At 42.9% G+C, this 21307-nt stretch overlaps 1 protein-coding gene across 4 annotated transcripts in view; it reads left to right on the forward strand.

Moving 5' to 3' along the window:
• The first annotated feature begins 538 nt into the window (after positions 1–538).
• The window catches only part of Qrich1 (glutamine rich 1), a 39789-nt gene continuing 19020 nt past the window's right edge, over positions 539–21307 (forward strand). Inside the window, exons 1-4 of one of the 4 annotated variants that reach the window (XM_059268677.1) lie at positions 539–703; positions 2191–2250; positions 16033–16362; positions 18934–19965. In XM_059268677.1, coding sequence (XP_059124660.1) covers positions 16054–16362; positions 18934–19965 — 1341 coding nt within the window. In that variant the 5' untranslated portion in view covers positions 539–703; positions 2191–2250; positions 16033–16053. Of the gene's footprint in view, positions 704–1154; positions 1425–2190; positions 2251–16032; positions 16363–18933; positions 19966–21307 lie in introns of those variants that run through there. The other 3 variants (XM_059268676.1, XM_059268675.1, XM_059268678.1) reach the window with 3 other exon arrangements.

The following is a 21307-nucleotide window of genomic DNA, read 5'->3' on the forward strand; positions in this document are numbered from 1 at the left end:
CCTGCAGCTTTAAAGCCTTCCACATTGTCCCTGTATACAAACACTCCACTACCCAAGGCCCGCTTTAAGGTGGACCTGACTGGTAGCTGATCTCTGGTGGTGGCTGATGGTGAGCATTCCAGAAGCGGTTTTCTCCAGAGTCTCAGCAACTCCGAGCATTCCCCAGATGTGGTACCAATGTGAAGTCTGGGCCCAGCTTAGGGGTCTGGGGGGGCCACCTTAACCACGAGGCCGAGGTAGGCCGGGCCCCGCCTCGCGAAGAGCTATGCAGCTAGGGGAGGCGCAAGCGGGACGCCGTAGGTGGGTTTAAGAAGCACGCCTCCAGACCTCGGGCAGGAGCAAAATAACCCCGGGGTATCGAACTCCAGGCCTAAGCTCCTCCCCGCCGCGGAGGGGCGTCCATGGGCGTGGCGCTCCTTTCAACAACCAGGGATCCACTCTTCAGTTCCACCAGCCTCCCTTTCAGTCAGAAGCGTTCCCTTTAAGCCAGACCGGCAGCTCTCGCGGGATCCGACGCTTCGATTCTCGCGAGAGGGGCACTCGGCTCCCATTGGCTGTGAGGGTTGAATGTAAGATGGCGCCCAGGGAGCTGTGAGGAGAAAATCCTGTCGGTCTTGGAGCAGCGACGGCAGAACCGAGGCCCCGGGCGGTGAAGCGGGGCCGGCGGGCAGAGCGGAGGCAGCGGCGGCGGTGGCGTCGCCGGGTGAGGGCTCCGGTGGGGGCGGGAACGCAGCAAGGCTGTGGGACTCGGGCAACAGGCCCACTCCACACAACGGCGGGCGGGCGGGCGGGCGGGGGCGGGCGGACCGCTGCCGCTGGGCCCAGGCGACCTCGGGGCGGCTTGGGAACGGAGAGCGTCCCTCGGCTCGCGCGCCTCCGCCCCGCGGGTGGGGGAGGGGCGGGCCTGGGCTCTGGGTGGGCGCGGCGCACGAGTGCGCGCGGCGGCGGGCGCGCGCACGAGCGTGTGTGTGTGTTTTTTTTTTTTTTTTTTTTTAACCCCGCGGTAACGCGCGCGCTGTGCGGTCCTCCCATTGCGCGTAGCCGCTCGACGTGCGCGTTCCCGTTGGCGCTCAGCTGTGGCCCGTGGGCTAGAGCGGCTTCCGGGGCGCGCGCATGTCCGCGACCCCCGGTTTTGCGGCGCGCGCCCTGCTGTTGGTGGGTCGTGCTGTCCCGAGTGCGCGCAGACGCCCCTTCTGAGCGGAGGGCCGGCAGCCCGGCGGACGACCGACCTGCTTCGAGGGGGAACGTTGAGGGTGGTTGGGCCCTTCCTGCCCTGGTGACGTCCGGGGCCGCGGTGGCCTAGGTCTGCAGAGAAACCTAGCGGCTTTGCTGTCTGGCTTGCGGCTCCGCTCTTCTGTGAGGCAGACACAAATTGCTCGTACTAACTGAAGAATGCTGTTGTTTAAGCGAGGCCCGTGTACTGGGTGGGTGCTTGGGGAGGGTGCTACCTTGCTTCGGAAACCGAGTTCTGTTGGCCAGAGAGGGCATTGGGTTCCCTTGGGTTTTTTCACCTTGTACCGGTGCTTTGTGCCGAGGAGAGGTTAACATTACAAGGCCCTTCGTTAGTGCCTGCTTTTCTTTCATCAGAAACCAATTCGTCCATAAGCGCAGTTGATACACGTCACCGCTGCGCTCCGGAAAGAGATCTTCAAATGTGTATAGCACCAAACTCTCCGAGCTTTAAAATTCCGCTTTAAATCCTTAAATGTAGGCGGCCCCCCCCCTCCCGCCCCTGCATGGGTGGGAGGGACTTGCTTTTCTGTTCCGAATAAGGACCAGTTCTTAACGTTGATAAACTTGATCAATGATTTGCTTTTTTCTTTGTAATTTCTAAAGTATTCAGCAGACATTTCTAAAATCTGCCCGTGTCACTATAAGAACCAAGTGACCTAAGTCCTTCTCAGCTTTTTTTTTTTTGTCCCAGCGCTGTGATCTGGTGTCAAGGAAATTCTAGGTTTGTGAAGGAGAAATATGTACCTCTTTTTTTTTTTTTAACACAAAACATCTGCTAGTTTATTATACAGTTTCGGTCCATCAAGGTTGAGGAAAAGCAAGCTAAAAGGAGTAATAGTGGAAATCAAATTTGATAGTAATGTTTTTTTTTTAATACACTGTATTTTTTTAAGAACAAAGTTAAAACTTAAAAAGAGGCTGAGGATGGAAGGAACTTCTTTGTTCTATCTTCTTCAGAATGTTAGAAGTCTTAAGAACTCAGGACAAGCAGCAGACATACATGCAACATGGTGACTGGTGAGTTAAAATCATTCATATGCTGGAAGTATGTGTGCAGTCCGTTATCCCCTTCCCCCTCAGTAATATCGAAACTTTACAAATCCTGTCATTCATTCTTGGTGTTGTCTGCTAGAAACGCTAGCTACTAGAAAACTGCAGGTGGGAAGCTGTTGCTTGGACAGTGGTCCCTTAAAATCTAAGTCACCCCAACGTGCAGGATCAACATTGCAAAGCGTCAGCTAAGAACCTAAATGGTTTAAAAATAAAAACAAAAACTGTCAGGCTTATTGAGTTTATTTATAAACTTTTTATACCTTTTAAGCTTGCTTATTCTGGATTATCTTTTTTTTTTTTATTTTTTTTTCTTTAACAATGTTTCCATCAACTAATATTTACCTGGTAGATAACTTTCAGTCCTTTGGGATATTTTTCTACTCTAAGAACTTACACAGTTCCATATCTCCTTGAAAAAGCTTATGTTGATGTTGTGTCTCCAAACAAAAGCTCAAAAAGTGGTTGACTTTTGCTGTGAATTTGAGTTACTTGAAAAAGTAAAAACAACACAAATCAAAGCCCAGTTAGGGACTTGGGTGTGGCTGTCCTCCTTTATAGCAGCTTCAAAATCAAGGATGTCTTCCTGTAAGCTTGCATGCTTGTAGTCAGTAGAGGTTTGTACTTGATGTGCCATGCTTCTTACTTCTCTGCTTTTTAAATGGCCATGCTTTATCTGTGACTGTTTCTGAGTTGGCCTCAGAATGAGGTGTTACTCAACAACTTTTCTTTGCCCGCCTGCATTTAGTTCCAGATGTAAGTCCTCTGAGCTTCAATATTTTCCCCTATAATTGTGATTTCTGTTTTTGTTTTATTTTTATTATTTAGAACCTAGAGTCTTGCACATGCTAAGCATGCACTTTACCACTAAACTAACTTCTCTGGCTCTGGGTTGTGGTTTGTCTTATTAAACTGACTTGGCTGCATGAAGAAAAAGGAGTAAATTTTTGCTTTCTTCAAAGGGGAAAAGGAATGGTTCTTTGGACCCACTTAACTTAGAAAGCTCATCTTTTTCTCTTTGAGATAAGGTTTTAGGAATTTTGGACTGTCCTGTTGCTGTGGAGCATGATCTTGAACTTCTGATCCTCATGCCTCTGCCTCCCAGGTGCTGGGATTATAAGTATGCTGCCATCAAACCCATGCTATGTGGGTTGGAGATCAAACCCTGGGCTTTGTACAGGCTAAACAAGCACACTACAACACCGTTCCTTAAGACTGTGAAATATTTATGTACTGTTTACAGATCAGATTAGTGTAACTACGTCTAAGAAATAGAATGCCATCACCCCTGTATCTGTTCTTCCTCATAGCATCTCAGTTCTTGGAAACAGCTAAACTCAATCTCATTTTTTTTTAAATGTGTATGGGTGTTTTGTCTGCATATATATGTCTGTGCACTATGTGCGTGCAGTGCCCTCAGAACCAGAATAGGGTAGTGTGTTGGATCCCCTGGGACTGGAGTTCGAGGCAGTTGTTAGCTGATATTTGGGTTCAGGAGTCAAACACAGGGCCTCTGGAAGAGCAGCCAATATGCTTCAGCTACTTTGAAACCGTCTCTTCAGCTTGATAATCTTGTCTTTTGTCTTTATATTTACCACCTTTGTATCCCTAAACATAGTTGTTTTTTTTTTAATCTTGTATATACGCACTCACTGTTGCTTTATGACGGGGTGTCACTGTGTACCTCTGGCTGTTCTGGAATTCACCATGTAGACCATGCTGGCTTCAAACTCAGGAAAAAGATACACTTGTCTCTGCCTCCCGAGCTTACTTTGTGTCTTCTGCTTTTATCATTGTTTTTTATGTGTGCAGCTCTGGTAGTTGATGTCCATTTCTGTACTGTTTTGTTGATATTCCATAATTTTATATCCCATGCTGGCAAACATTAAATTACTTCTAGTTTATAGATATCAGTGCTCCTGTGAACATTTGGATGTATTTGGTTGTTATATACATTTAAGGTTAAGGTTGCTTGGTTTTATGGAAGGAATATTTTTTTTGGCGGGGGAGTAGTTTTGGTTCCTGTCCTGGAGCTTGCTCTGTAGACCAGGCTGGCCTTGAACTCACAAGAGATCTGCCTGGCTCTGCCTTCTGAGTGCTGCCACTGCCTGGCTGGAAGGGATTTTTTTTTGGGGGGGGGGGGTTGTTTTTTTTGTTTTTTTCAAGACAGGGTTTCTCTATGTAGCTTTGCACCTTTCCTGGAACTCACTCTGTAGCCCAGGCTGGCCTCGAACTCACAGAGATCCACCTGGCTCTGCCTCCCGAGTGCTGGGATCAAAGGCCTGCACCACCACACCTGGCTGGAAGGGATATTTTTTAACTTTACTAGTCAATGTAAGTGGTTGTACCAATTTACAGCCCATCAGTATTTGATAAAAATATGGATTTAAAATTTTTGGTTGCAAATGTGTTTAAAAAATATAACCTTGATTATATATAATTTTGATGAAAATGCTCTTAAATCTGGGGTTTCTCAGTAAAGGTATTGGATGGATGAGTGGCCCCAGGCAATAGTTTTTTTTTGACAAACTGTAGTGGGTTAGTACCTGTAAGTAGGTTTTCCACTCTGCTTTGATAGTAATCGCTTACCTTATTTAGAGCAAATATGGCTAACTTCTTAAAATTAGTCTTTTTTTAGCATGTGAAAATGCAATTTTTAAATCAGACTAAGCTGTGAGGAACCATTATTAGAATAGGTACTTTGGAAGAGGTTTGAGTCTCAAGAAAGAGGCAACTTGGAAACTGAGGCAGCTCGGGCTCTCTTCTCTTGGAAATTCAAAAGTTAAAAAAAACTTGGCTAATCTAAAGGTATCGAGTTATCTTGATTGTTGCAGTCAGTCACAGATTGAACTCCTTGTTATATACACTTTCCCCTCTTACTGCTGTACTTGACTAGTCAAACAAACCAACCCGAATAGGCAGAAATAAATGGCTCAAGAAGGGGTGAGTGTGGTGAGTACTAGAATCATTCTCTCTCTCTCTCTCTCTCTCTCTCTCTCTCTCTCTCTCTCTTGTTTTTGTTTTTTCAAGACAGGGTTTCTCTGTGTAACACCCCTAGTTGTCCTGACTCTCACTCTGTAGAACAGGCTGGCATCAAACTCACAGAGATCCGCCTGCCTCTGTCTTCTGAGTGCTGGGATTAAAGATACAGGTGCGCTGCCGCCACCACCACCACCTGGCTAGAATCATCTCTTAATACCTAAATGGAAAAAAAGAAATGAATTAGTGAAAGCACCCTTGGAAATGTTTTTTGAGAAGTCTTTTCCATGAGTACCATTGTATTCTAGTAATAAAATAGTAGTTTGTATGTTAAATTTCTGTCAGGCATTGTGTTAGTAACAACTCTACTAAACCAGGTAGAGTGGGGAGTGGGGCTGAAAACCAGCATAGAGAAAGGAAGTGTCTTGGATCCATTGGTGGGAGCTGTTTACAGACTCTACCTACGAGGAGCTTTACTGTGTTTTCTCTTTTTCCATTGTAAATCTCACCTGATCTTGCAGGTACTAGGGGTACTCAACATATTCCCAGAGCTTCTTGTTTTTTTAGAAGCCTTATAATTAATTTCTTTCCTGCTTTTCACCTCTTCTTTGGCTTGGCACTAATTAGGAGTCTTTTGTCTCTGAGTGTTTAGTGTATGGTTTATCTATTATGGAGGCTCAGCTTTTGTGTCTTGTGAGTAGCATCTTGAAGATTTTAACACCCTTCGTTATGTAAATTTTTCATGTTTGGTGATTTTGTTAGTAAGTTTTTTAGGAAAAACATACTAACAAAAAGAATTGTGTTTGTCTTACTGTTGCATATAACACGGGGGTGGGTGGAGTGGGGGGGATGACTTGTTTAATTATTTTTCTTGTTAATGCAACTTATAAAGTAGAGCATTACATAGAAATAAACTTACATTTATCAGCTAATTGTTAGTGTTCTGATATTTTAGACTGTTTTTTTCTCCTAATGTATAACTAAACACTATTGGAACATACAAGTAAAATTGTATTAGCTATCTTTTTGTTTTGTTTTGTATTTACATATCTAATGTATGTTTCTGTGTCATGAAATATTTTCAAAATTGCATGTGGCATTGGGGCAAGAAACACCTCCCTTATTCCATTTTTGACATACCTTATTCTTAGTTTAATTTAAATAAAAAAAAATATTTTTTGAGCCAGGCTAGTGTATCCCAGGCCTGCTTCAAACTTGCTATGTCTCTAGGTTAACGTATTTTCCAAAAATAGTTGTGGAGCCAGGCGGTAGTAGTGTACACCTTTAATCCCAGCACTTGGGAGGCAGAGGCAGACAAATCTCTGTAAGTTCAAGGCCAGCCTGGTCTATAGATTGAGTTCCAGAACAGCCAGGGCTATTACACAGAGAAACCTTGTCTCAAACCAAAGAAAAATATTGTGGTTATATAGATGGGTCAGTGGAGTCTCACTGAAAACTTAACACTTTTAGACAGGGTTTATCTGTGTATCCCTGGCTGTCCTGGAACTCACAGAGGTCCATTTGCTCTCTGCTTCCCAAATGTTGGGATTAAAGGTGGGCACCACTAAGCCTGGCTTACAGTATTGTTTTAAAGTACACCTAGGAGCTAAGGCTGTATCAGTGGTAGAGTAACATACTTAGTATGTGCAAGGCTGTGGGTTTGATTCCCAGCCCCACTTAAAAAAAAAAAAAATGCACAGAAGACAACATTACAAGTGAGTGATTATCTGCACTTAATGGTAGAGAGAGCTTCCCAGCACTCCCAACATTTGGGAAGCAGAGACAGATGGATCTTTGAGTTCTATGGCCAGCCTGGTGTACATAATGAGTTCCAGCTTTTGTGTGTGTGTAGCACATGAACTCTTGGGGAAAATGTACTATAAGGTTTTGTCTTTTTGTTGTTTTGCAAAGCAGCGTTTGTGTATCAGGTTGAAGCTAGTTTGATGAACTTTTGTTTATTGGGATAGTGTAGTGTGATGAATAGTTGCAAGTTTGCAGATTAGTTAAAAGGACAAGAAATGAAAACTAGCTGTGTTTTCTGTAAAAATTTGCAGGTTTGGAAAGTTATTTCAAATAACCTTTTATAGTAAAAATTTTAACTTCTGTATTGGGGATGGCTCAACAAGTACAGGCACTTGTCACCAATCGTCTACAGTTGAGTTCAATCCCCAGAAACCCAAATGATGGAGATCAAACCCCAATAGATTGTCCTCTGACCTCTACACACATGGGGATATATATACACACACAAATAAATGGGTTTTTGTTTTGTTTTTCCGAGACAGGGTTTCTCTGTGTAGCTTTGCACCTTTCCTGGAACTCACTCTGTAGGGGGGGGGGGGGTACTCGAACTCACAGAGATCCGCCTGCCTCTGCCTCCCAAGTGCTGGGATTAAAGGCGTGTGCCACCACCACCTGGCTTTTTTTTGGGGGGGGGGGTCGTGTGTGTGACAGGATTTCTCTGTATAGCAGCCCTGACTGTTCTGGAACTGGACCAGGCTGGCCTTGAACTCATAGATCCTCCTGACTCAGCCTCATGAGTTCTGGGATTAAACATGTGCACCACCACGCCCTGCTAGGTTCTTTGATTTTTATAGACCCGTAGGGAGTTAGTCTAGAACATTGGGAGCTAATTCTCAAATGTTCATTGGCTCTTCCTTGAAACACCACATGGGGTTAGCTGATTTTAATTTTAGACTACTGCATTGTTTTACTGTGGAGTCTAAAAAAAATTAACTTTAGAAAATACTTATTTTTTTATGTGTGGTTTAGCAGTGAAAATCATTGGTTGTTTTTTTAGAAGACCAGGTTCAGTTCCCAGCACCCACATTGTGGCTCACAGCTGTCTCCAGTTTCACGGGATCTGGTGCTTTTTTCTGGTCTTTAGGGACACCAGGCATTTCTCTATCCTCATAAATAAACTTTAAAAAAAAAAAAATCCAAAAAAACCAAAGCTGTTAATGAGTCTATATAGAGGCTTATAGCTATGAAAATGATCATTGCAGAATTTAAAGATGTGATTGGTATAATTGATTAGAGGATGAGGAGATACTCAAATGACTCAGCTCTTAGGTGGTAAATGTTTAAAATTTGTAAAGAATCAGAGAACAACCAGGGAGTTGTAGCAAACACCTGTAACCATATTTCAGACACACAGTTTGTGTTATAGGGACTCCTTTTACTGTTTTTGTTCCTTTGCAACAAGGTCTTACTGTGTAGCCTGGCTGGCTTCAAACTCATAGCAGATACTACTTATATGCTTGGATTATGGATGTGTACTACTATTAATGCCTGGCTTCCATTTGCTTTTGTGTATATTCCTGTGTGTGTGTGTGTGTGTGTGTGTGTGTGTGTGTGTGTGTGTGTGTAGACCAGAGGTTGGTCTAATGTGGTCTTCTATAGCACGAATCTTAAAAGTTCTTATTAATAAAAACAAACCTGGAGCCAGGTATTGGGATGAATGCTGAATGATCAGAGAAGCAGAACAAGCCACAGCCACCTCATCTTGCCAATTCCTCAGCTGATCCTGTTTCCTCAGACTGGAAGCCTCTAAGTCCTTATCCAAATGGATCTCAGCTGAACTGTGCTGCTCAGAAGCCTAAAAGCCTAGTTCCTCGTCCTCACGCCTTAAATACCTTTCTGCTTCCTGCCATCACTTCCTGGGATTAAAGGCGTGAGTTACCATGCCTAGCTGTTTCCAGTGTGGCTTTGAACTCACAGAGATCCAGATGGATCTCTGCCTCTGGAATGCTAGGATTAAAGGCATGTGCTACCACTGCCTAACCTCTATGTTTAATATTATGGCTATTCTGTTCTCTGACCCCCAGATAAGTTTATTGGGGTGCACAATATATCAACCACAGTCTTCTTTACTCACTCTCTTACACACACACCCCCCCCCCCACACACACACAGGGTTTTTTGTGTAGTTTTGGTACCTGTCCTGGATTTCACTCTGTAGATAGAGATCTGCCTGCCTCTGCCTCCCCAGTGCTGGGATTAAAGGCGTGTGCCACCGCTGCCCAGTGTTCCACCTTATTTTTTGAGATAGGAGCTCTCATTGAACCTGGAACTCATGGATTTGGCTAGGCTACTGTGAGCAGGTTCTTTAATAATTGAGCCTTTTTTTTACGTTTTTTGTTGTTGGTTTTGGTGTGTATGTACATAGTCATGTATGTGTGTCCCGGTTCATGTAGTTGTGGGAGGCCAAATTTTAACGTCAAGTACCTTTTTGTAACACTACTTAGTTTTTGAGACAGGTTTTCATATTGATCTTGAAAATCATCTATTTAACTTGACTCCTAGGGTGTGTGTTTCAAATGATCCCTTCTCAGGGGTCACCTAAAACCATCTGAAAACACATATTTATATGATGGTATTGTGATTCATAATAGTAGCAAAATTACAGTTAAAAAGTAGCAATGAAAATAATTTTATGGTTGGAGGTCATCACAACATGAGGAACTGTATTAAAGGTCACAGCATTAGGAAGATTGAGAACCACTTGGTTTGTCTTGCAAGCCCCAGGGATCTACCTGTCTCTACCTCCCCAGTGCTTGGGTTACAGTCTCATGCTACAGTGCTTGACTAGGGATTGAACTCAGGTACTCATATTTGTATTTACTGATTGAACCACTCCCCAGTACCCATTGTGTTTTGAGACAGGGTCTTGCTATGTTACATAGCCCAAGGTGGGCTGGAACTCACTATACAGACTAGGCTGACCTGAAACTAAGCCATCCTCGTGCTGTCACCTCGGTGCTGACATTTACAGGCAGCTCCCTTTTAGCAACTTCAGCTTCCTGTGTGTGTGTGTGTGTGTGTGTGTGTGTGTGTGTGTGTGTGTATGTATGTGTGAGATACAGGAATCCATGCTCCATAGCTTGCATGTTGAGGTCACTTGTAGGAGTTGGGTCTTTTCTCCTACCTTGTAGGTCCTAAGGATTGAAGACTTATACTCAGACCGTTGAGGCTTGGTGGCAAGTGTCTTTATCTACTAAGCCATCCTACTGGCCCTGCATCATTGGGGGACCAAGTATCCTATTTTAAACTATATCCCCTCTATAATGGAGATGAAAAACTGAATTATGTACCAGCATTGTAGAAGATATGTTAATAGGTTCTCATATAATCTCACTTTAGTCTCCTTTAGAGCAGAAGGGTGTTTGTTGTTAAATCAAGAGTCCTACATGTTGTGAACTTTATATAATATTGAGGGTTTTTGTTTGTTTGGTTTGTTTTGTAAGATTTATTTATTCTGTATACAGTGTTCTGCCTGCATGTATGTCTATATTGCAGGCCAGAAGAGGGCACCGGAACACAAACGGTTGTGAGCCACCATGTGGTTGCTGGGAATTGAACTAAGGACCTCTGGAAGAGCGGCCAGCTCTTAGCCTCTGAGCCATCTCTCCAGCCCAGTTGGTTGGTTTTTCAAGACAGGGTTTCTCTGTGTATCCCTGGCTGTCCTGGAACTCACAGAGATCTGCCTGCCTCTGCCTTCTTCTGAGTGCTAGGACTAAAGGTGTGTGCCACTGCTGTGAGATACCGAGTATTTTTGAGACAAGGTTTCCTGTATCCCGAGTTTCTTTGTAGCTGAGGATGACCTTGTGCTTTTGCTCCTTCTGTCTTAACCTCCCTAATATACCACTATGTCCAGTTATAAAGTTTTCGGGATTGAACCCTGTAGCATTTTATCAACATGCCTAGCCCTACTATTTGGTCTTTAATATGAGGGACATCTTCTTAAGAAAGTTCCAGGATCAGGGCTGGAGAGATGGCTCAGAGGTTAAGAGCACTGACTGCTCTTCCAGAGGTCCTGAGTTCAATTCCCAGCACCCACATGGTGGCTCACAACCATCTATGAGATCTGGCGCCCTCTCCTGGCCTGCTGTCATATATGCTGTATACATAATAAAAAAAAAAATTAAAATCTTTAGCCGGGCGGTGGTGGTGCACGCCTTTAATCTCAGCACTCGGGAGGCAGAGCCAGGTGGATCTCTGTGAGTTCAAGGCCAGCCTGGGCCAGCCTGGGCTACCAAGTGAGTTCCAGGAAAGGCGCAAAGCTACACAGAGAAACCCTGTCTCGGAAAGAAAAAAAAAAAAAAAAGAAAGAAAGAAAAGAAAGTTCCAGGATCGATACATTCTGTGTGTTTATAGTGAGTCAGTAATTTTGGGTCATTCACACTGAAAACCTGCTTTGAATCTAATGAAGCTGGGTGTGGTGGTACACTTTTTTTTTTTTTTTTTTTTTTGAGTGGTACACTTTTAAATACCAACACTTGGGAGGAAGATGCTTGAGGATCTCTGTGAGTTCAAGGCCAGTCCGGTTCATATAGCAAGTTCCAAACCAACAGGGCTATAAGGTAAGACGGTCTTTAAAAATTATGGTTATAGCACTTGTGAGGCAGACACAGGTGGATGTCTGTGAGTTCAAGGCCAGCCTAGTCTACAGAGTGAGTTCCAGGACAGCCAGAGCAACACAGAGAATCCCTGTCTCGAAAAAAAACAAAACCCAAAAAATGTGTTAGAAGGGCAAAAGAATAAATTTCAGGCTGGGCGTGGTATCCCATGCCTTTAATCCCAACACTCAAGGGGCAGAAGCAGGTGGAAATTGAATTCAGGTCCTCTGTTAACTGCTGTGTCATCTCTCTAGTCCCATGTTGTTGTGTATTTGTAGAGAAAAGTAGTCACAATATATGCATTATTATAAAGAATTGTCATTGGATTGTTTTTTTGTTTGAAAGTATAATTTGTATATTATACTTATATAGCACCCCACAGAGATGTTAATGTCAGTAAATTAATAGCCATAAGACTGTCTGTTTTTCTTTGGTTTCACTGTTTGACACTGTATATGTAGAGTTTTTATTCCTCCCAAGATGTGTACTAACAGTTTGAGAAAAGTAGTACACTTCTTAGTGTATTCACCTAGATTGTTCATTTTGTGGTTGTGAGTTAAAGATGTAATAGGAAGAAAGAATCTTTTTAACTTTAATTTTATTCATGTGTATATGTGTCTGCCTGTGTCAGTGGGGGTGGGGGTGTCAAAGGACGGTATTGAATCCCCTGAAGCTGGAGTTACAGGCAGTTGTAAGCTGCCCGACATGAGTGCTGGGATTTGAATATACATCCTCAGGAAGAGCAACAAGTTATGTTAATCACTCGGTCATCTCTCCAGCCCTGGAAGAAAGACTCTTAACTCTTCCTGTTACACCTTGAATTATAAATGTAAAAAGTATATAAGCGTGTGCCATATGCAAACTATTTAAGTTTTGTCTGCCAGGAATTTTAGAGTCAGATGGAAGAAAATAGATGATTACCCACAAACCTGAAATCTGTAGCATAAGGTAGAACATCTCAGTAGTAAGAGACTAATGTTTCTTGCCTGATGGCTCAGGGGAACAAATCACTTTTCCAGACATTTGAGATCAACTGAGAGCCCTTTTTGGCAAGAAACTTCACTTGGTCTGTGTTACTCTTTCTTTTTTTTTTTCAATTTTTTTTTCAATTTTTTTCAATTTTTTTTTTTTTTTTTTTTGGTTTTTCGAGACAGGGTTTCTCTGTGTAGCTTTGCGCCTTTCCTGGGACTCACTTGGTAGCACAGGCTGGCCTCGAACTCACAGAGATCCGCCTGGCTTTGCCTCCCGAGTGCTGGGATTAAAGGCGTGCGCCACCACCGCCCGGCCTGTGTTACTCTTTCATCTGTGGTTGCTTTTGTTCTTAAGATGGGGCTGCCTAAAAGAGGATACTGCAGAGGCAGTGTTGACAGTCAACTTAGTGTCCATAGGTCATTGGGCTTTTTGTTTTTGTTCGCATGTTTTTAAACTTTCTTTCATTCACTCATTCATTCATTGCATGTTTGTGTGCTTGTGTGTGTGTATGCCAGGACAGTTTAATGGGAATGAGTTCCTTTCTTCCATCATATATGTTGTGGGGATTGAACTCAGGTCACAGGTGTTTTTACCCTTAAGCCATTATTGGCCCTTTTGTTTTGAAGCCTATCAGTTGCTTTTGCTGGTCTTGTAGATGACCTTGAATTTCTGTTTCTCTGGACTCCTGAGTGCTGAAGTTACAGACCTGCAGCTTCTTGCCATTTTTCTGTAGTGTTGGGGACTAAACCCAGGGCTTTGTGCATGCTAGGCAAGCAAGCCCTTTACCAACTGAACTACGTCCCCATCCCTTATTTCTGTTTTTTGAGGCTAGGTCGAATGATGTAGCCCATCCTGGCCTTAAACTCTTGATCCTCCTGATTTGACTTCCTGAATACTGGAGTTATAGGATTGTGGCTTTGCCTGAGCCCAGATCATGTTTTTGTCTTAGATACTTGATGAAAAAGTATGCAAAATGGATTTCTGAATTTTAGTAGTGACTTAGTTATTCAGTTCCTTCCAATTTATTTTAGATTTATATATTTTTATTTGATGTGGATATGGGTGTTTTGTTTACATGTACCACATGTATGCCTGCTGCCACAGAGGCCAGAAGAGGTGGTCAGATCCCCTGGATTGGCGTTACAGGTGCTTATGAGCTGTCATGTGTGTGCTGGGAATTGAACCGTTTCTCTGCAATAGCAGCCAGCTCTTAACTACTTTGCCATCTCACCAGCCCCACTTACAGTTATTTTAATAAAATTAGCCAATATTACATGGTACTGCCTATTTCTCAAGTGTTTTTCCAAGCACTACACAAACATATTCTTTCTTTCATGTTAACTCTGAGGTAAGTGCTAATAGAAGAAAATTGAAGTCAACTAGTTTGCCTAGAGTTGACACAGTGTTGACGTCAGGGTGCAATATGAAATCAAGTAATATGGCTCTAGAGATGAGGTTTTTAGCCAAACTGCAAAAGAATGCGAGCAGTGTATGGCAAAATGAGATTGTTGGTCTTTCCTTTTTCCTTTCTTTTGCTTTGTTCTTAATGGTGTCTTAGTATATGTAGCATGTAGTTTTCACTGGCCTCTGACTTGGGATTCTCTTGCCTTAGCCTGCCATGTGTTGGGATTACATGTGTATAGGTGAACAAGGAGTGTACAACTAAATCCAGCAGATTTTTGGTGTTTGTTTTGTGTGTTTGTTTCTTTGTTTCAAGACAGACTTTCTCTGTGTAACAGTCCTGGTTATCCTAGAACTCGCTCTATAGACCAGGCTGGCTTCAAACTAGAGATCCTGCCTCTGCCTCCTGGGTGCTGGGATTAAAGGCATGTGCCCCTACTGCCCAGTGTTTTTTTTTGGTGTTTCTAATGGGAGATAAAGAATATGCCACTGTCTCTTAGGTCTTGCTAGATGGCATACATAAATAACTCTGTACTATAGATTATACCTAGTAGTGGAAATAAAACATGTCAGTAGGGGCCAAGTGACTAGCCAAAGTTACATAGTGAAGACCCCGTCTCAAAAAACAAAAACATGTCAGTAGGTAGGAGTCTGCTCCTTGCTCCCTCTCCTTGTTTGGTAGTCTTTTGAGGTGGTAAGAGAACAGTTTGTTTATTTTGAGTCAGGGTCTCACTCTGTAGACCTGATTGGCCTGTAATTTGCTTTGTAGAGCAGGTTGGTCTCAAACTTTTAGGTATCTGGCCTTCATATGGCTCCCAAGTGCTGAAATAAAGAAAGGTATGTGCCACCAGGCATGGGAGTGATTTTTGCATGCAACATGACTGTCTAATGCTTGATTTCATAGAAAGAATGTGATTGGCCTGGTACTGAATAGAGAAGGTCATTTCAGTCTGTTCTATCCAGTACTTAAAGAATATGTTTGGTTTTTGTTTAGTGTGATAGTTTGGTTTAAGAAATGTTGAAGGGCCGGGCAGTGGTGGCACACGCCTTTAATCCCATCACTCGGAGGCAGAGGCAGGCGGATCTCTGAGTTCAAAGCCAGCCTGGTCTACAGAGTGAGATCCAGGACAGGCACCAAAACTATACAGAGAAACCCTGTCTCGAAGAAAAAAAAAAAAAAAAAAAAAAAAAGGAAGGTAGTCAAATTATATTTGTTTATGCTTGAAATCCTAGCACTCAGGAGCCTGAAGAAAGAGGGATTACCTCAAGTTCAAAGCCATCGTGAGCTACATAGAATTGTAGGACAGGGTGTCAGAGCAGGTGAGAGGCACTTACTGTGTAAGCCTATGAGTTTCATCCCCTGAACCCATGTAAACGTAGAAGGACAGAACAAACTACACTTATTTGTCTTCTGACTATATATGCTTTCATGGCACGTGTGCCCATACATTATCTTGTACACATACTACTAATAATAAGACTCAGAAATCTAAACATTAAAAACAAAAATAACTCACAGAGGCCAGGCTTAGCACTCTGAATATGCAGGTGAATATCTGTGGTTTTAAAGCCAGCTTGGTTAACATAGCAAGTTACAGGCCAGCCAAGGGTTCATAGTGAGATCCTATCTTTAAAAAATCCTAAGTTTGATTTTGGGGGTGGGGAAGATGGTATAAAATTTTGCTTTGGAATATGTATGTATACGTGTGTGTGTATTTGTATGTATGTATACACACATATATTCCATTCTCATTCTCTTACAATAGGCTTGGTAAGATGGCTCAACATATAAAGCCACCTATTGCCAAGCCTGATGACCTGAGTTTGATCCCTGAGACCCCACATGGTGGAAAAAGAGAACCAATTCAAGTGGGTGGTCTTCTGACCTCCACACGCATGCCTTGGCATGTGCATGCTCCTCTCTCAATAAATTAATTAATGAAAAAATAAAACAGTACGCTAACAATAGCAAAATGTTGATTGTCTATTTTAATTTTAGGAACCCTAAGGATTCTGCAATATGAATAATTCTCTGGAGAACACCATCTCATTTGAAGAGTACATCCGAGTGAAGGCGAGGTCTGTCCCGCAACACAGGATGAAGGAATTTCTGGACTCACTGGCTTCTAAGGGACCAGAAGCTCTTCAGGAGTTCCAGCAGACCGCCACCACCACCATGGTGTACCAACAGGGTGGGAACTGCATTTACACAGACAGTACTGAAGTGGCTGGGTCTTTGCTTGAACTTGCTTGTCCAGTCACAACCAGTGTTCAACCACAAACTCAGCAAGAACAGCAGATCCAGGTTCAGCAGCCTCAGCAGGTTCAGGTGAGGAAATATTTAGGTGGAACCTGTTACTAAAGTTTTATTTTCTCTCACAGTTTGGTTAGTTACAATATACCTATACAGATGTTAGACATGTTGGAAGTTATTTTACCAAGGTGGGGAATCTTTCATATTTAATGTGGATTGACACTATCTCTAGCTGCTGTAAACTATAAAAACTTTATTGTTTGCTTTAAAGAGCTTGAACAATACAGAAAGTAGAGGCTAGTACTGAATTTGAATGTAACAGTTTCATGTGACTGAGACTCCTTTCTGTGACAGAATGAACAGAAAGCACAGGAACGCTAGTTTTGTATTGTGGTTGAGCTTCATTTTACTTTGGATGCATATTTGTCTGTGTGAGGGTGTCAGATCCCCTGAAACTGGAGTCAGAAATAGTTGTGAGCCCCCATGTGGATGCTGGGAATTGAACTTGGGTCCTCCGGAAGAACAGTCAGTGCTCTTAACCACTGAACCATCTCTCCAGCCCCCCCTTTTTTACTTTTTAATTTGAGAGAAACTGTCACTCCATTGCTTGAGCAGGCCTTGAACTCCTTCTGTAGGCCAAGCTGGATGGATCTGCTTACTTCAGGTTCCTGAGTAGCTAGGATTACAGATTTGTGACAAAATACAAGTTTAGGGTCTGGTGACCTACTACTTTCAGATGTGTGCCGTGGCATTTATGCATCTTCCCTTCCCCACATCATATACTCATGATGATAATTTTATTTATTTTTGTTGTTTTTTTGACACCAGATTTCTCTGTGTAAGAGTACTGACTGTCCTGGAACTCCCTTTGTAGACCAGGCTGGTTTTGAACTCACAAAGATTTGCCTTCCTCTGACTCTCAACTGCTGGACAATAAATTTTTTGAAAATTAAAATAAGGTTGTATCCAGGGATGGTGGTGCACACCTTTAATCCCAGCACTCTGAGTTCAAGGCCAACCTAGGCTACAGAGAGTTCCAGGAAAGGCTCCAAAGCTACACAGAGAAACCCCGTCTCAAAAAACAAAAACCATAAAATAAAATTGTATATATAAATACTTGAAAACATAATTTCATTTAGTTATATTTCTGAATGACATCAGACTCAGACTTTGGCTAGTAATGTAACAGTTATTTTATACATGCTAGATTCTACGTTTTGGTGGTGCTGTTTACTGAGATAAGATTTCACTATATATCCTCTGCCTCTCTGCAAAGTGCAAAGATTTTAGGTGTGAACAATCACACCCAATGTAGCTGACCTTTAAGTTATTCTTCCCCTTTCATAAAAGACTACCAAAGCAAATGTATTTCAGTTACTAACTAGTTTAGTTTTTTTCTTTTTTGAGACAGGGTTTCATGTACCTCAGGTAGATGTCAATCTCTGTGTAGCCAAGGATAAACTTCTGCTCCCACGTGCTAGGATCACAGACCCCTGTACCCAGTTCATCTCAAATTTTAAGCAAGAACTCTACCAACTGACAAGCTAAGCGATATCTCTAGCCTTTGTGGTGGTGGTTATTGTTTTGTTTTTGAGACAGGGTCTCATGTTTCACAAGTTAGCCTAAAACTCAGTATTAGTCATGACTCCTGATCCTTCTTACTCCACAAAGTGCTGGGAGTGCTGGTGTGCACTATCCAGTTTATATCTTGCAATAGGGATTGAACCTAGGGTTTAGTGCATGGTAGGCAAGCAGTCTACCAACTGTGCTACATCCCCAAAATAAAATTGGGTTTATAAAGTAGTTTTATAGTTATAAAATAACTTAACGTTTAACTCAGTTGTAGTATGTTTTTGTTATTGTTGGTTGGGGTTAGGTCTCAAACTCATTGTCCTTTTGTATCAGCTTCCCAAGTGCTGAGATTACAAATGTGCACCATGACACTTAGCAGAATCTGTTTTCATGATTAATTAGTTTGTGTGTATATGTACACATGTGTAGATCAGGCTGGCCTTCTAACTCACTGAGATCTGGAGTTAGATTTGATCCAGATAATTGGATGCTGCTAGATTTTTTTTTTCTCATGCCATACAAAAAATTTTAATCAGTATGATTTGACACTTCAATTTTATGTGTATAGGTGTTTTGCCTACATGTATGTCTGTGTGGTGTTCTTGGAGTGCAGAAGAGGCCGTCAGATCTCTTGGAATTAAAGTTATAAAGGGTTGTGAGCCACCATCTGGGTACTAGGATTCGAACTCAGATCTTGAAAGAGCAGTCAGTACTTTTAACCACTGAGCCAACACTCCAACTCTAATAAAAAATATAAACATATACTTAAGTATATGCTTATACCACTCTACTAATGTGCAAAAAACCAAAGGAGCACATTTTCAAAGAAAAAAATTAAAAGTGAACAAAATTCTGATGTTTTGTTCTTAGATCCCTGTTGATCATTCTGTCTTATTTCCTGGGATGGGTATATCTCACTGTAAATCAGTGTGATGCTGAAGAAATTTTCCTATGGTTTTTGGGGCATTGTGACTGCAGAAGCCATGACTGATGCAGTCCCCCTTGTCACATTACAGAAGGTCCTGGGAGCTGGGTGTTGCTTGCTTTACTCACTGGTGAATCTTGTTCCTGCAGGTACAGGTGCAGGTACAGCAGTCTCCACAGCAGGTCTCGGCTCAGCAACTCTCCCCTCAGTTCACCGTTCACCAGCCTGCTGAGCAACCCATCCAGGTCCAGGTGCAGATCCAGGGCCAACCACCGCAGTCAGCAGCCCCCTCCATCCAGACCCCATCTCTACAGAGCCCCAGCCCCTCGCAGCTGCAAGCAGCCCAGATCCAGGTGCAGCACGTGCAGGCGGCCCAGCAGATCCAGGCTGCAGAAATCCCAGAGGAGCATATCCCACATCAACAAATCCAGGCTCAACTGGTGGCTGGCCAGTCTCTTGCTGGGGGTCAGCAGATTCAAATCCAGACCGTGGGTGCCCTTTCCCCACCACCATCCCAGCAGGGCTCACCCCGGGAAGGGGAACGGCGGGTTGGCTCAGCCAGTGTCCTTCAGCCAGTGAAGAAACGCAAAGTGGACATGCCCATCACCGTGTCCTACGCCATCTCAGGGCAGCCAGTGGCCACCGTGCTGGCCATTCCACAGGGCCAGCAACAGAGTTACGTGTCTTTGAGGCCAGACTTACTGACAGTAGACAGTGCCCACCTGTACAGTGCCACTGGGACCATAACTAGCCCTACAGGAGAAACTTGGACCATCCCTGTTTATTCTGCCCAGCCCCGGGGGGACCCTCAGCAGCAGAGCATTACCCACATTGCCATTCCCCAGGAAGCCTACAACGCAGTTCACGTCAGTGGCTCACCCACAGCCCTAGCAGCTGTAAAGCTGGAGGATGACAAGGAGAAGATGGTGGGCGCCACATCTGTAGTGAAAAACTCCCATGAAGAGGTAGTGCAGACCCTTGCAAACTCTCTCTTTCCAGCACAGTTCATGAATGGCAACATCCATATTCCAGTGGCTGTGCAGGCCGTTGCAGGCACGTACCAGAACACAGCTCAGACTGTACATATATGGGACCCACAGCAGCAGCCACAACAGCAAACTGCACAAGAACAGACACCACCACCACCCCAACAGCAGCAGCAGCTCCAGGTTACTTGTTCAGTAAGTGAGACTTAATCTGTAGGGCATTTTGTTTCCTTGGTTTCCAGTGTAACATAGAACTCACCTATAGTGTATGGATTATTTAATTCCGTCTTCTTTGTCTTGACAGTGATAGTATATGGGGGAAGGAAGGAAAGCAGTGGATGAGGCTGTATAAACAGACAAGTTTATCATTCTTGGAATTCAACAAAATGACCAGTAATTCTTTTGTAGTTTTTAGAGAGTATTTGGGATGGGATGCCTATAATATTTCTTTGTAATTATCTTTTTATGATGAGTAAAGTTAATGCTATGATGAATGGAAGACCCCAAAGTGTTATATATGTCTCTGGGTTACTTATATTAACTAACACCTGTCGTTGAACTGTTAATTTAGCACACAGGTAGTAAATTCATGGTGGACAAGCTTGTGAGATAGAATTTCCCTTTATTTATCTTTGAATATAGTATAAATAAGTTAAAAGACCTAAAACACAACACCTCTTAGTAGATCTCTTGAAAGGTTCTGGATGTAGGGGTACACATCTGTAATGCTGACACGTAGGAGGCAGAGGCAGGTGGATCTCTGAGTTCAAGGGCAGCTTGTTCTATATAGCAAGTTTTAGGCCATCCAGGACTACATAATGATAACTTGTCTCAGAAAATAAAGGAGGTTAAAAAAATGGCAAAAATAAAAAAATTAGCAACTGGCCTGTTGTACATACCTGTTTAATACTAGAACTCCAGAAACTGAGGCAGTACGATCACAAGTTCAGGGCCAGCCTAGGCCACATAGCAAGACCATCTAAAACAGAACAAGACCATTTCTTCCATGTTTATCCCATGTCATAGCTCATGGGGAAGACAATAGTGCTGTAATTTGAACCTAAAGAAGAGCTGGTGAGAAAGGGTGAGCTCCACAGTTACGATGGACTGGGGAGAACCACGCCTTTTCTGAAAGCCTTCATATTTCCTGTTTTTATAGTGACACCTTCCTCCTTTGACCTCATTTTTACTTCCACCTGTTTCTACATCCATTTTACTCTTAGTACTTTCCAGACATTATCTGTAGGAACTAGTTTTATCCAGATTTCTTTTGGAGTAGGAATATTGATTGCATAGGCTGGTTTGTTTGATCTGGGTTTAACTGGTTCTCTTGCCTCAGCCTCTCAAGTAGTTGAGACCAGATGTGTATACCACTGCATATGGCTTCAGTTGTGAGTTTTTGTTGTTCTTAAGTCATGTCTAAATTTTTACTTTTTTTTTTTCTGTCTTTTTGAGGCACAGTTTCTCTATTTAGCCCTGGCTGTCCTAGAACTTTCTCTTAGACCAGGCTGGCCTCAAATTCGATCTGCCTGCCTCT

Source organism: Peromyscus eremicus, chromosome 7 (genome assembly GCF_949786415.1).
Source record: "Peromyscus eremicus chromosome 7, PerEre_H2_v1, whole genome shotgun sequence".
Taxonomy (NCBI): Eukaryota; Metazoa; Chordata; class Mammalia; order Rodentia; family Cricetidae; genus Peromyscus; species Peromyscus eremicus.